Source organism: Rhinolophus ferrumequinum, chromosome 9 (genome assembly GCF_004115265.2).
Source record: "Rhinolophus ferrumequinum isolate MPI-CBG mRhiFer1 chromosome 9, mRhiFer1_v1.p, whole genome shotgun sequence".
Lineage (NCBI taxonomy): Eukaryota > Metazoa > Chordata > Mammalia > Chiroptera > Rhinolophidae > Rhinolophus > Rhinolophus ferrumequinum.
In genome coordinates, this window is record NC_046292.1 from 89,796,094 (window position 1) to 89,812,174 (window position 16,081).

The 16,081-nt window shown below is 39.4% G+C and overlaps 1 protein-coding gene across 1 annotated transcript; it reads left to right on the forward strand.

The window, feature by feature from the left end:
• Positions 1–8,483: 8,483 nt before the first annotated feature.
• On the forward strand, positions 8,484–15,504 carry FAM217A (family with sequence similarity 217 member A). Its single transcript, XM_033115011.1, has 6 exons — positions 8,484–8,600; positions 10,209–10,293; positions 10,460–10,473; positions 11,116–11,190; positions 11,286–11,353; positions 14,036–15,504. The coding sequence occupies exons 1-6, from the start codon at positions 8,517–8,519 to the stop codon at positions 15,252–15,254; spliced, it is 1,545 nt and encodes a 514-aa protein (XP_032970902.1). The 5' UTR covers positions 8,484–8,516; the 3' UTR covers positions 15,255–15,504.
• Positions 15,505–16,081: the final 577 nt, after the last annotated feature.

The window sequence follows — 16,081 nt, forward strand, 5'->3', positions numbered from 1 at the left end:
TAAGAGGCCAAACTGCTTCTTGTTCTCTTAACCAAATTAGCACTGAGGAAACAAAGTAAACAAACAAAATGCTCAACGTTAGCTTTCCTGGTACAAGCCATTCTTCATTGTGGACCAAAAGCAGAGGACAGTAGAAGTACTATGTGGAGAGAGCAGTTTCCAGGCTCTCGGCCTCACTTGGAAAGATGCTGGCTCGGTTATTATATAGCCATCAACTTTAATCAGACGGCTATCCGCTGTGGCTGGGTGGCCATCAGCTGTTCCCAGTTAGCCATTAGCCACTAATATAACTGCCGTGGCTATGGTAGTGGGATTGGTTGGTTGGTAGAGAAGTGGACGGCAGACTGTGGCACCTGCTTCCTGTGTCTCCAACCCAGCCGCCAGTGAGACTATAGTGGTGTGACTCCCCTATCTATGGCTCCGTGGGTGTTCCTTTTTGGCCTCACCATGTCCTGCGTTCTTATGTGGGGAGCGGGAGCTGAGACTCCACAGGCTGCCCCGCATTACAGCATGCTAGGCAAAATCTGGCACTGTTTGCCGACTTCTTACCACACTTGAAAACCTTTGGTCAAGACTATAAAAAATCATGATTATATCCTATGATATGTTAATGCCCAGAGTAGGAGATACACAGTTCCACTTCTTAATTTTCAACTTGCAAACTTAGAAAGTAAAACTTTAAAAAATGAACAAAACATGTGCTTTAAATACAAATGTACGTAAAATACATAGCTAAGCAGAATCACTTAAATATAATGTGATTCTCATAATTTCATGGGTGTTTTATGAGAGAGAAGGGAATTGGTGGAGGTCATGGGGGCAGAATATTTTGATAGCCAGAAGCTTCTTTCTTCCAAGCAAAGTTGAGTTTATTATTCTAAATCCTCATTTATATAAATAAAAAAGAACAAACCATGTTTTAAGCCGTTCAACAGGCCAAGGAAGTGATCTATTAAAATTGATTGTTTGTACTCCATCTATTCTTAATCATTGCTCCAAATAGCAACTGATGGAATGTTTCTAACTATCTGAAGTGTATTGACCTTAGCTGAAATCAGAAGTAGGCCACAATGATTAGATTTTATTTTAAAATAAACTATCTTATGGTTAATGGTTTTTGCAATGGGAAATATTTCTTCAAAGAATCAACCTAATTCATTTTCTCTAATTCTGGTGTGGTGAATCAGGATGGGACTTAATAGTCAAGAATGGAGGCTGCCAATCCCCCTGTTGCTAACTAGTTGTGTGATCTTGATTGCAGCCAACCACGTCTCAGGCCATGGCACTGAGAGTCTTTGATAAAACAAATCCTCCCACTTATATGTTGTTCTGTATTCCACTTATTTCCAATTCTATTCATCAATGTCCAATATGCGAAGGTCTGACAATTAAGTTCGCGAAATTGTTGTAATGCTATTGCTAACCTTTTTTTCCCCTCCTTTCTTCCGCCCCCCCGCCCCACCCGTCTCCCCGTCCAGTTCAAGCCATTGCTTCTCAGTCTAGATGTATAGGACACAGCTCCCTGGCCCATGCTGGTGCTATGAGCCTTGCACTCCCCCCGGCTGAGGCAGTCAGTCGCCAGTCATCCATTGGTGGGCTGCTCATAGCAGCTCACGGCCTCTCTCGACAGGTGCCGGCCACTCACGCTGTCCGTTGGCCACTCATGGCAGCACACGGTAGCCTACTGCAGGACACAGCAGCCCAGGGCAGCTCGTGCCAACCTCCGGCTGCTCACCACAGCCCAGCTCTAGGGAGAGCCGTTGTTCACAATCTTAGCTGTAGAGGGCGCAGCTCACTGGCCCACGTGGGAATCCAACGGGAGACATGAACATTAGGAACGGGGCGCTCCAACTGTGTGAGCCATGGGGCTGGCCCTGCTAACCTTTTTTTGATATCAGAGGGATTATTCATTATGAATCTGTACCAACTGGACAAAAAATTAACAAGTTTACTATTTGAAAGTGCTGAAAAGGCTGCGTGAAAAAATTAAACGACCTGAACTTTACGCCAACAATTCATGGCTCTTGCATCGCGACAATGCACCAGCTCACAGGGCACTGTCTATGAGGGAGTTTTTAGCCAGTAAACAAATAACTGTATTGGGACACCCTCCCTACTCACCTGATCTGGCCCCCAATGACTTCTTTCTTTACCTGAAGATAAAGGAAATATTGAAAGGAAGACATTTTGATGACATTCAGGACATCAAGGATAATACGATCACAGTTCTAACGGCCAGTTCAGAAAAAGAGTTCCAAAATGGCTTTGAAGGGTGGACTAGGCACTGGTGTCGGTGCATAGGGAAGCTATTGGTGCATAGCTTCCCAAGGGGAGTACTTCGAAAGTGACCATAGTGATACTCAGCAATGAGGCATGTAGCAGTTTTTCTAGGATGAGTTTGTGAACTTAATTGTTAGACCTTCATATTTAACTTCTCACAACCACATTTGTAATATGTTATTTTCTCACAAGATGAGAAAGAATCCTCCTAAGCCAGCACTTCTTTTCTTATTGTGACTTGAGTTGCTATGAAAGGCCAGCAGCACCACTTAAGTGCTAGCATTATATTGTTAACTAAATTGGTTTCTCAGCATAGCAGCTGCAGGACTCTGGGTTGTTTTACTAGTTAGGCTGATCTTATTCATGACTTTTAGGTGAATGGCAATTCCCTTTTTTGTTCCAAAGAGGGCTGTTGTGTCTCCGGAACACCTTCCTCTTCCCCTCTGCCATGGTGGATGTAACAAGATCAGCTGTTTTCCAGAAGGCAAAATATTCAGTAATATTCAAAGAGAAAAGATCATCTCCAAGTTTCTTAAAGAAAGCGTTCTGAAGAGAATGTTCCATTCAAAGCGAATGAAGTGGGAGGGTCCCGACTACCAGAAAGAGGACCCAAGCTACAGCTTTCCTAGCACCAGAAAGTAAGTTCTGATCCTGAACTAAATCCAAAATTCAAAGTGAATTCGTGACATAAGGCTAAGAAAATGCAGCTACAGAGTATAGGCATCTGAAGGATAGGAATATTTTTTAAGTAATTCAAGTTGCAGATTTCAAGTCTCGCAGAAAAATCTAAATAAAGGTGCAAATGTGATTGAGAATTTATTCAAAAGTACTAGCTGCAACATATGCATATGTAAAACTTACTGATGTATGTGTTTATCTTACTTTTGGAAATATATTCATATTCATCATTATCAAATTCATTCTAGGAATAAACAGATTTTCAACAAGATTTCTTACATTTCTGTAACAAAATGGTGGGCTCCCAAATAGGATAATAAAGTGTTAAAGGTTAATTTTTAAAACAAAAACAGAATGTCTAACAAAATATTTTCACATGTATTTCTTAAAAAGGAATTTTACAAACACAAGACAGTCTTTTTAAGGTAAATGTTCATAGAAGTGGATTCCTAAATCAGGGATAAATATCACTGTCTATGACTAAAAGACAAAGCAGAAGCTGGAAAAGACAATGAAAGAGTAGTTAGCTAAACCAGACACTAAATACAAATTGCTCATAATTGAATTGAAATGTTCTCCACAAACTTGGCATCTAATTGAAAACAAAAAATGCATGTTATTAATTGGAAACTATTGTCCTGACTTTCTAAAAATATTTATGTAATTACACTAATCAAGATTCTATTGCAGTACAGGACCAGCCATGACCTCGGCAATAATGTAGGGAAAAATAAAGGGAATTGAAGGCAAAAGCTGGGGTACGTGTAAAAACGTCAGAGGTATTGAAAGAGGTAGACTGAAACACAAAATTTTCCCCTCCAGAGTAAATAGAAACTGAACACTGCTGTTACAGACATTTCTTTGCACAACTCTGGACTATGGAAAAAAAAGTATATCAAAGAGCTTTCCAAAATAGTTAGCTGGTGGTCGATATGATCACCTTTGTTTGTCATAGTAGGAGAAACGGAGGTGGACAGCAAGGCATACTTTCCTACTAAGTGACTGGCTTAAGGCTCTCCTTTCCCACCAGTTCAGACCACCTTCGCTGTAATTAATGCAAGAGGAGCTTGTTAAATGCCATGAGACGGAGAACAGCTATGTTACCCTACTCCACTGGATTAGCTAAAGAGGTATGGGTTTAAAGTAAGGGCATCCTGAGGCTGCCACTCAAAATTGAATCCGGAGTGGCCTTGGCATGGTCTAGAAGAAAGGTGTGTTATTTGGGGCAAGGATTGATGATAAAGCTGGACCAGACCTACTATGCAAAACAGCCCACTGTCCAACAAATCCCCTCACTCTCCAGGCTGGACTAGAGCCCAACCAGACTCAAGTGTTTGGAGAGTGCATCATTCCCACAGTTGTTTCCCTTCTATTCACATTACCACATTTCACATTTAGCTCTCTCTCTTAGCCTTGTGTCCTCACCACTTAGAATTTAGACTGGGTACTCCCCTGTAAACACTCTACAGGGACTGTCCTGTCACTATAGTTTTAAACCTGTAATACTAAAAACCTCATCAATTCAACAAGTGGGAGGGGGAGCACACATGATTTTGAGGCTGATGTCAAAGTGTTCAAAAAGTCTCCAGGGAAGAGAAGAGGAGTCAAGTGGAGATGATAAAAGGAAAGGAAGGTTTTAGGAATATGCCTGTCAAGGAAAAAAAATCTTAAAGGATGCATTAATGGATGACAAATCTCAGAGGCACTTGAAGGCATCAGGCATCATCTTGAGTTCTGAAACAAAAGGAAAAAGCAGAAACATAAAGCAAGAAAGATGGGAGATGCGTAAGCTAGACATGTGAAATGCACACATACATACTCACACATACACACAATTCTTGTATCCTATGCAAAGAACATAAAAAAAAAAATTTCAGCTAGATAAATTTGTAAAAAGTGTTAGCTGGAAATACATGGATCCTAATATTTATCCAAGTCACTATTTTTCAAGTAATTGTAAGTTGGGAAAAGTTACTTAACATATTTAAGGCTCAGTTTACTCACTTAATAAAATAGGAATAACTAGTAGTAGCAACTTCATTGTGTTGTAGAGTGTTAAATTGGTTAATCTGAATAAAGTGTTCAACATTATGCCTGGCACATAGTAACCACACCATACGCTCTAGCAAATGTTATTTTGGAGTAAATTAATTGTAATATTTATTGAGTGCCTAGTATATGCCAGCACTCCACTGGACCGAATAAGGCCAGGTCTTTCCTTCAAGGCATTGAAAAGAAAATGAATGAGATATTGTAAACTGATAGTTATAATGTAACAGTGAGTAAGGAACTCTGAACAAATCATTATAATGTAACCCAAAATAGGGATCTTGAAGGAGGTAGCAATTTATTCTTACCGAGGGATCAAGGAAAACGGTTTGTGAGCTAGTGCTATATAAATAGGACTTAATTTAGGCAGGTAAAAGAAGGGAGGAGATTTAAAAAAAAAAAAAAAAAGGAGCTATTACAGAAAAAGTAAACATAATGCATGTCCTGGAAGACAGAGGGTATTTAGAAAAATTGCAAATGTCTTGACATGTTTTGCATGTTGTATGCAGTGGAAAGGTGATGAGCAGACACTTGAAACCTGGCTACAGAATTTGGACTTTATTCTTTAGGCGTAGGAGGGCATTTGAGCAGATCTGTGATTTAGATTAGTAGTATGGAAAAGTCTGAAGGAGGAGAGTACTTAAAAGGGAGAAGTCCAAAGAAGCCTAGGCTAATCTTATCACCATTAACCTATATTTATTGTCCTCCTACTATGCGCCCAGCACAGTTTAAAGTAATGAGGGCTCAGCAATGAACTGGACAGGCAAGGCCCCTGCCCTCATAAAGTGTTATATTCTACTGGGAAGAGACAGACAATAAAAAAAGAAAACGACGAACAAACAAGATTGTAAAGAGTATAGAGAAGAAATAAAAATAGGGTGTTATGAAATAGAGTAATATGGATGGGAAGGGCTTTTTAAAAGTGAAGTTAGGGAAGACCTTTCTGAGAGGAAAATGGAAATGCAGAGGAAGGAGACAGACACCTCTGAGCTGGGGGTGGAGATAGGAGAGCAAATATTTGAGAAACCCTTGAAATTGTGTTCAACATCTGGTGTACACTGTATGTGAGTTTTTTCTGGGAAGATTTTCCAAGGAGCATGGGATTCCCTTCCCCCCAAATGTTAAGAACCAGTGCATTTAGTTGCTTAACAAAACATTTTGGGGGTTGAATCTAGAACTTAGTGTTCAACCCAAAAGAATTCAGTAGAATTCATCAGCAAAAGATTGCAAAAATTTCTTCTTCAAATGTCAGTGCTTTATTATAAAGAACACATCTGGCAAACATTTTTAGTATTTACTTACATGTTTACTTCATTATATATATATAATAATTCATATATAACTATATACTACTATATGTGTATAAATACATGTATTCTTTCCTCTCCCCCACTCCACACACTTATTTCATGGAACTGAAATAAGTGATATGAATTTGGGGTGCAAAATTGGCCTCCCGGGATCTAAATGTATTCTAGACAGAAAAAAATCAACTTTTGTTCTTCCTGTTGTGATGCTACTGAGTGACCTGGAACTGGCCGGAGGTGGGCTTCCTCTCAGCAGGGAAACCTTCCTTCTTTTAAGTATTTATTAGATTACATATTATAAGCATGGCTAAAGCTTTACATATATCCATGCAAGTACATAGATTTAGCTTTGTCTGGCTTAGTACAGAGCAGAGCTCCTGGCTTTATGTGAACAAGCTATGGGATGGAGGCTGGCGGGTGCCAGGGTCACCCTGGCTGCCACGCGGGGCTCCTCAGCCCGGCCCTCGGGGTCAGGGTCAAGGCGCAGGAAGGCCCGGCCTCCATGTGGGGAGGTGGGGGCGCCGGGGCCGTGACCCCGGCCGCTGCGGGGAGGCCCGAGGCGGCCGCCCGCCCGCCATGGCCCAGGGGGCTGGGCTGCCCCTGAGGAGGCCCAGAGGGGCTCAGGGGCAGGAGCCGAGGCCCGGCGCCCTCCCCGAGGGGCGTCGCCCGTCCCGCGGGCCTGGTGGCCTGGTGACTCCCAAGAAACTCCGGGCCTGGGCGGCCGCCGACGACCCCACGGCCCCGGAACACCAATGGACCCTATGGAACCGGGGGCCGTCGTGGCCGCCCCGGCTCGATGGTAGTTGCCTGGCCACCCGGCCGCTGGGGAAGCCCGCGGCGCCGCAGCCCCAGCTCAGGCTGCTCTCGCCCGGCCCGGGGCCAACCCGCGGGCCTCGCAGGCCGTCCACCGCCCGGGGGGCGCGCTCGCGGCCCGCCGCCGCCGCAGGCTACCCTCCCTGTCCTCCCGCTGCAGGAAGGCCGAGTCGGCAGGGGCGCCCGTCCAGCCGTTCGCCCCGCAAGCGGAGCGGGCCGGGCCTTGGGGCCACAGCGCCCTGGGAGACGGCGCCGGAGACAACACGTGGGCCCGCGGCGCCGTGGGGTAAGAGGCCGCCCCCGTGAGGCCCCACCAGCTGTCCCCTTGCCCCGAACTCCCCACTGAGCGGCCCACAGCCAGGGGAAGGAGAGGGCCCCCTCACACGTGGGCTTTGCATCTCTCACTTGCACCTCCTTCCGGGCACCCACCTCCCCGCCCTCCTGCCCTAACGCTCCTTCCCCGGACTCCCAGCCATAAAGGCGTCCTTGTCTGTGGGCCCTCCTCCTGGTGCGGTGGCCTTTCAAGGCACCGGGTGCCCTCCTTCCTGGCACCTGGGTGGCCCCAGGCAGTACCACCTACTCAGTAACCTCCTTCCTCCTTCATTCTTCCATCCCAGTGCCTGCCATAGGGCCGGTGGATTCATACTTACTGATTCAAAACTTTCCTGTACTGTATTTTCTATTTCTTCAGGATACACCTTTCCCTCTAGGTGACAATAAAGGGTAAACTGTTGGCAAATACACTGATTACTGCAGTGGCTTTAATTTGTGAATCTTTCCAGATAGCCATGATTGCTTTACTTGTTATCTTACAGTTCTCTAATACTTCTGTCTTAAACAATAGTGGGCTTGAATACCATGATGCTGTAGTTTGGTGTGAAAAATAGTGTTTGGGGCTGTGGGCTTTTTAGTGTCTCTGAAACATGCATGCAGTGCTTGCTCAACCTGTATGTAAGGTTAATCCCGTTTTCAAGGGGAGCAACTGTTTTCAATGATTAAAAGCAGGGTTCATGGCCCAGTTTTATAAGTCCCAGATAATTCACCGTATTTTTTCCTATTTGTATTTTATCTTCCTATCTGATAATATCTTTCTTATCACAGACCTTAATTTCCTTATCTTCTGTCAGTTAGATCTTCCAATTTGCTTTTGTCTATGTTCCCCCACCCCCTTTTTTTTGGTTTGGCTTGACTCTTGTTTCTCCTTGATTTTATATTGTTATCCCCACTCTGCATAGTCCCTTTCTACTGCTTTCTAGTAGCCGGCCCTATGGCAGGCTCCTTTAGATGGGGAGCCAAAGTTCATCTTTTCTTTAAATCAGCATTGTACCTTACCCATAAATGTGCCTGTCCCACAAACTGTGTAGGATTTTAAGGAAACAGAGGAACAAAATGGGGAGAAGAAATGGTGAGAACTGTGACACCAACCTGAGTATGTCGAATATCTCTCATGAGGGATGGCACATGCTGTTGAAGGTGAGTGTTTGGGCAGCAGCTCCCATTGTTAAGACCTAACTCCCATGGAATCTTCCTGCTGAATCACTTGAAACTGTCTCTTTGTGAGCAGTTTGTCCTGAGTTTTCCTCTGGCTCATTTGGAATATCAAATGGAAATTTTTAAATTTCTTTTAACAAAGGAAAAGTTAACCAGTTCTCTCCAAAACTCAACACCAGTTATAATTGGATTTCGTTTTATTTTCTCACACATATTTTGTGAAAAATATTGGTAATATAGGTGGAATATCAAAAAGTATAACCAATTCCCAACCTGTAAGGAATTGTAATCTAGCTGGCTTCGTGTGTGGTTGAAACCTTCCTTATCAATTGACAAATTTAGTTACATTAATTTTATTGTGTAATCTCAACAGCACAATTCATCAGCTTCCGTTTACCATGTTAATTCCCTCACATGTTATTCGTACATTAGTGTACAATGGTTACATGCATAGCTGAGAGAACTTGAGACTCTGTAAGGGAGGTTTTGAAAATACAAATAACTGGACTATACCCTCAATCTATTGAATCAGAATCTATAGTATTTTTTCAACTGTTATTTTTAAAAAGCTCCCCAGGTAATTCTCACGTAGAGACTAGACCCAAAACATAGTATTTCAGAGAGCAGATAATAATGTATTAATTTTATCTTTCAAAAATCTCAAGAGAAAGAGAATCTGCAGCGTACCTCCCAAGGTTCAGTTATCCTTCCCATCACGAGATAACTTCTTTGTGGATCAGTTAAATCCTCATACTGTATACAAGCTTATTTCTCCCTATTCTTACTTAGTGTGCAGATACCTAATACTATCTAACATTCTATTTGTATTTTGCTTAGAGTTGAACTCACAAAGGATTTTCTCATTTGAGATGGAAAACAACTGAGTTCATTCCTAAAAAAATTCCTTTTTAAAATCATAAACCAATCATGTCTTCACTTTTCCTTTTCCAGAATAAATTATTGCAATCTTTCCTTACACACACCCCACATTTTTGTCCCCATTGCTCTCAGCACAATGTCTGGAACATAAATATTCAGTACATATTAGTACCTTTCCCTATTCATTTTTTGGTTTTCTTTTGAGTATTTCCTGAGTGTTTCTCAACATCTGGAGTTCAGAATGAGTAGTGGGCTGCTCAGTGTTGAGTGTAATGTGAGGATTAGAGAATTTCCTTTGGTTGATGGAAAGATTTTATAGGCTTTCAGATCTGATACTCAGATACAGAAAATTTCGTGAATATGCCATTGTATACCAGGGACACACTGCACTGGACATTTTATTATATTTTTTAACTCAATTTTGAAAACCTGTGTGCCATTATTTTTAACAAAATGAGAATGGAACCATAAATTATTGTAAATGCTTTTCCATTTCCTGACTAATAAGTGTTGTAAGCTGATAATACTTTGATAAGAGAACATTGCATGCTCCTCAAATATGCTGGTAGTAACCTTATAATAGGGAGAGGGGGGTCATGAAGCTTTGTGCCTTTTGTCACATTTTATACCCAAAGGACATGTAAAATTATGTACCTGAGCTTTTAAAATGTTCTTAACATTAACTTTATCTTAAAAGAAATATTCTTTTAGAACTTACCTCACTGGAATTTGGACTCAGAAGTACCTGTTCCTGAAAATAAAAACCTCCCACCTGGAAAGGATAATGCAGCAGGTGGTAAGAAATTCTAGATGTGTATATTTATACTTATATTTCTAAATATAGGAAAATTTATATTCATATTTGTATATGAATAACCACTCATATTAAAGGGGGTTTATTTTTAGTATAACCAGTTTATGTAACTATTAATTGTCATTTTTTTCCATGTACATTCTTTCAGGCAAAATTAACAAGGTAAGGATAAATGTTTGGTTTTAAATAATTCACAAAACACATTATTTTAAAATTATATGCATGTTCTTTAAAAAAAATTTCTTTCCTCATAGTTAAACTTTAAATTTTATTTCTGTAGAGTTCTTCAATCAAGTCAAAGCTTTTAGTGTTTTACAGGGCTGCAAATTGGTCATTAAATTAATATAAAAGGAAATTAACTTTGTAGTGAATATAGTGTTTTCTAGTCATTGCTGAAATAGTTCTCAGCCTTTAAGATATCTTGAAGTAGTTGGAATGGTTAATATTGTGTTTTGAAGAAGTGAGAAAATTAACTTTTACTTTTTTGAAGAAGTGAGAAAATTAACATTTACTTTTTTCAATCAAAATGTAAAACACTTAACTGTTAGTAAAACAGATAATCTTAATGATATTCAAAGCTCATTAGTTAACACTGTTTAGTTGGTATTTATAAAATGATACTAATTCCTACTGAAATCAGTAAAAACAAGTTATGTCTGTATGTATATCAGGAAGTATTGTAGGATTTTACTATAGATTTTTTAGTTGGAATTATATATTCCTTGGTTATAAGAACTATACAGTCTTGGAACATGAGTAGGGAGCAGACATATATTGTGTTTAAAAGTCTTCTGTGCTTTCAAGAACCATTTGGAAATTCCAATAGAGAAACTGATGCTAGAACTTAATTTGTCAGAGCGTGCTCACAAAAGAACACAGGTGAGATTTTATTCATCATAGTCCTTTCCTAAAGTATTATTTTAAAAAAATGCATGCAATTACTAAAATGTTATCTGTGGCTTTTCTGTTACCAGAATAGTAAACAAGAGATATTTCCCTTCTGGAGTTATCCTCTTAATAAAGGAAGTACCATGGAGACCAGGTGAGAGGATATTTTGTAAGCCCCTAAATTAGTGAAATAAATTTAAATACCGAGGAGTTGACTACTCATCTGAAATACTAGGACAAAAAACAACCAGAAGAAAAAAGTATTATGTGCAAATAATACTCACCCTAAAATGGGAAGTAGCTGGCAGACACCACAGAGATAATCAATATATGGGTAACTGAAAGTTTACTGGGCTATTACAATGAGGGTTTAGATGGATAGAGTTTGGACTTCTCATTGAAGAAAAAAGGAATTGTAAGGGGAAAGTAATACTATTCCATGTGCCAGAAACAATTTGAATTTCTTAGGTGTACTAACACTTTTAACCCTCACAACAATCCTATAAGGTAGGTACTGTTACCATCATCCCTGTTTTACATATGAGGATATTGAAGCAGGGTGACAAGCTAAGTAACTTGCCCAAAGCCATCCAGTTAATGAATGGTGGAACCAGAATGTACAAGTAACTTGGTTCACGCTCATAAGCACTGTAGGATATTGCTTCTCAGACCTTACTTGGATTTGAATTCTTGGTTTTTGGTTCTTAAACTTTAGTGTGCATTAGAATCAGCTATAATGCTTCTTAAAAGTACAGGTTACGATTATTTGGAAATTAACATATATTGAACACTATTATGTGTCACTTTTACATATAGTATGTTGTTTAATGGAGAGCTTGAGTTCTGTTCCTCTTTTGTACCCAGTTTTGACAATAGGGTGGTTCACCTTATAGTAGCTATCTCCTAGTCAGAGGGTTTTACCTCTGTGAGGCTTAGGATAAAGTCACCTACCTAATGCTAAAATCTGAGGGGCAAAACCAAGAAGTGCTAAAGGGATTGTCCTAATGGCCTAAGGGAATGTTGGAGCTGATGGGGATAGGAAAGGCTACTTTTACTAGAAAGGACTCAGCTGGAAACAGGGATTTCAAGGTAAAAGATCAAATAAAATGTATTGAATTCTATTATACTGACAGAAGAGCAAGCACTTTATGTCAGAATGCAGGTTACGATCACAGACATGAGATCCCACCACCTAGGTTTAAATCCCAATTCCACCACTTAGTAGATGTGTTACCTTAACCAGCCTTGCCTGTTTCCTTATCCATAAAAGGTAGAAAGTTAAAAGTGCCTATGTCGTGGGGTTGTTGTCAGAACTAAACAGAATAATGTGTGTGATACGCATTCGCTGTTAATACTGGGAAGGCCTAATATTCCCAGTATTATTAGGAAGGCCTAATATTCCCAGTATTATTAGGAAGGCCTAATATTCCCAGTATTATTAGGAGTTGGAAGATTGGTATCAATGAAATATTGTGTTACTGAGATTGTTCTCCTCGATATACAATCAACAAGTAAAAAGAATAAAAGTAATGATTTTCATTTAGTGTTTAACATTTTGCAAAGTACGTTTATATAATCGTCTTGCTTCTTAGATCACCTACAAAGTAGGTATTCTCATTTCTCCTGCCTCCAGATTCCATGATCTTTTTACTATACTATATGGATTGTGTTTATTAGCAATTGTAAGTTTAAAGTAATTTTCCTGTAGTTTTTGAAAGGCAAGTCAGTATACCTAGTTTTTAGCTAAATGAATAAATTTTACCATTTTCTGTAGAAATCAAAGTATTTTTCAAAATCTTTAAAGATTACTTTGCTGTCTTTAATATAAACTAGCTTTAAAAGAAGAAGATAGTGAGATTATACATATTTGTCAATTAATGGATCAAATTTTTCTTTTTTTCCCCCCCTTCTTCTGCTCCCCCTTTTTTCCCCCCTTCTTCTGCCCCCCTCCCCTGGTTCAAGCCGTTATTTCTCAGTCTAGTTGTGTAGGACACAGCTCCCTGGCCCATGCTGGTATTATGAACCTTGCGTTCCACTCAATCAGCAGCCCAGCTCCAGGGAGAGCTTCTGTTCACAATCTTTGAGCAAGGCGCTCCAACCACCTGAGCCACCGGGCTGGCCCCAAATTTTTCAATGTCAGTATTTCTAGTAAGCTTAAAAAAAAATAACTAACTATAAACTCAGTATTCTATGGCCTGGCCTTTTTGCAGTTTTCATTTTAATATAATACCTAGACGTATTATTCCTAAAAGAGTACCATCAGATGAAAATTACTATGGACTATATCTGGGGTAATTTTGGTTTGATAGACATTATTTTGCTTCCTTTTTTGTTAGAATAATTTTAAAAAAACCACAATGGCTAAAGTGGAAGCCTTTATTAAGTAACCTAATTATGTTCTTTAAGAGTTTCCTTTTATCTAATTCTGGGTCAATAAACATTTCACTATAATTTCAATTTGAGTTGGATAGCCTCCTTTTCAGACATCATAATTGCATCTACAATATATTCATAAGAAATAGATATAATTAGCCACTTTTAACCTAGTGGCCATTCATAGCCAGTTAGCCATATGTAGTTATAATGATCTCATTACCTGTGCATGCACAAAGAAATGTCCAGTTAATATTTTAATCAATAGTTTTAAAAAATGTGTACAATTAGAGCATATTTGGAAATTAACATATTTCTATTACAGATAAATACACATATGCCATTAGGAACTAAACATTAACCAGTCTTTGATAAAGTTTACTTATTCATTATCATTTTAATAGCATTTTAATTCTATTCATTCATTAACTAAAGCCATTCATTAACTAAATCATTTTTTAAGGGATTTCAAAAAACCTTCAATGGAAACTGCCTTTAATGTAACCAATAATCCCATAAGGCTCTTCACTCTGAACCACTCACTAACAAGTGCTTCAGTTGATAAACAAGTTGGTTCTTACTCTGGACTGCAGACACCATTAGGTCTCTGCTGGCCCTATGCTGATGGAGATTTTTTTAAGGACAGAAACGAGCCGCATATTAATTTATGTTCAACTACAGAAAACAATAATGGTGAAACTTTATCTGCTGCAAACTGGAATTTGAAATATGGAAACATCAGTGTAGAAGAAAATTTAACAGATGAAAGTGATTTATCAGAAGATGAAAAAACAAATGATACTTTACTCAGCTATTTTAAAAAGATGGACCTGAACTTAAAGCCAGAAACAATAGAAAATGTTGAAGAATCTTTCATGGAAGAACCAAGTGAAGTATTTCTGTATCCTGATTTTCTCCCTCCTCCTTTCAATACTCTGGACTTGCACAAATTAGCCCTCTCAAAATCTGAAAATTGGAAAGCAACAGTGGACTCTCTAGAAAGCTGTACTGAACATTTGATAACTCGTTTACTGGAAATGGAACGCTTGCAGCATATGACTATACAAAAAGAGAGGCCAAGACTACAAAGTACCTTCTGTACTCCAGCGGTAACTGATCGACCCTCTTCCTCCAAAACTATACCCAAAATGAGACAGCCAAAATTTTCTGACTCTGTGAGTCTTCAGACAACTTGTATAGATAAAAGTAGAGAAAAAAGGAAAAACAGTTCTGGTTCTTGCAAGCTTGAACAAAATGCTTCAAAGTGGAATTGGAGCAATGCTGACAAATATAAATGGAATTCTAGACCACCATCTCTGAAAAGTTCATCCACAACAAAACAACTGATGGCATCTTATGATGATTTTAAGAACCCCAAAAGCTCCATTTTAAATCCATGCCAAGAACTCTCAACTAAGCCTACTACTGCCCAAACAACTCAATCACTGGTTAAAGTCGTCTCAACAAGATCTTGCCTGCCACCAAAGTCTCCAATACCAGTTTCACCCATACCTCTGACTTTTCCTGAAAATCTGAGGGAGGAAACTAAAGTATCAACGACAAAAAAGAGATTTTACCAAAAAAACATACTATTGAACAGACCATTCTACATTCAGAAGCTAAACTGTTTATCGCCTTCATTTATAGCCAAGGATAAGTGCTCACCCATTGAGCAAAATTAACTTTTTTCATACATCTGAATGTGAGCAAATGTATATCCAGGAAGCCCAGCTAAAATATGGTTCATCTTTCCGAGATGCAGGTATTACACACACACACAGCGATATATGGAATAGAACTTGTGGAAATCACTGCTGAGGTATCTATGTAACAATCCAAGGGCTTTCATACTGACATATTTGACAATCTTTTGCATGTTCTGTTTCACTTAGTAAACTATTTTATTTAAAAGATTTTTTCGTTGTGATTGATTCCCAGTATAATCCCATCATCAGTAAATGGTATAATGGACTTATTGCTATAATTTTCTTGTGTTCTGTTACACACGTTACAGTTTCCTTTCAGTGATTTTTTTTTTTTTTAATTTTTCCCACTCTATTACCTTTTTTTCCTCCCTTCCCATCTCCACAAATCTCTTTTGTCTGTCATTTTGACTTATCCTTTGGGTATTTGGCCATTAAAAGCTAAAGAAGTTACTATTTTCTTAAATTAATATACAAGATCCTGCAGATCCTATGAATCCTTAGAAACTTTCCATTTTCCAGGTCCTTTGTCATTTGAAAGCAAGATCAATTTTCTTTGGGGCCTAATTACAGGTTTAGGCATGAAACAACCCCCTCTCCTCAGATCTAGTAGTTTTTAAATGTCCAAGGAAAAATGGGAAAAGGTCACTGTCCACAGAGCAGCCAGAATCTCGTGTTAACCGGATTCCCCCTCCACCCCCCCAAGGCTCTTTGTTGCTGGAAGTCTTAACCCTGGTTAGTTGAAACTCTAAGCTAAAGTTTAACTCATTAACTGGTGAAAAGGGAAACTACCTGATTGACACTTA

What these genes read in the sequence shown, in the direction of transcription:
- FAM217A (XM_033115011.1), top strand. Translation starts at nt 8,517, where the DNA reads ATGGGGAGAAGAAATGGTGAGAACTGTGACACCAACCTGAGTATGTCG. An exon ending in GATGGCACATGCTGTTGAAG is followed by an intron (nt 8,601 to 10,208) that starts GTGAGTGTTTGG and finishes ATATTCTTTTAG; the next exon opens with AACTTACCTCACTGGAATTT. An exon ending in GGAAGTACCATGGAGACCAG is followed by an intron (nt 11,354 to 14,035) that starts GTGAGAGGATAT and finishes TCATTTTTTAAG; the next exon opens with GGATTTCAAAAAACCTTCAA.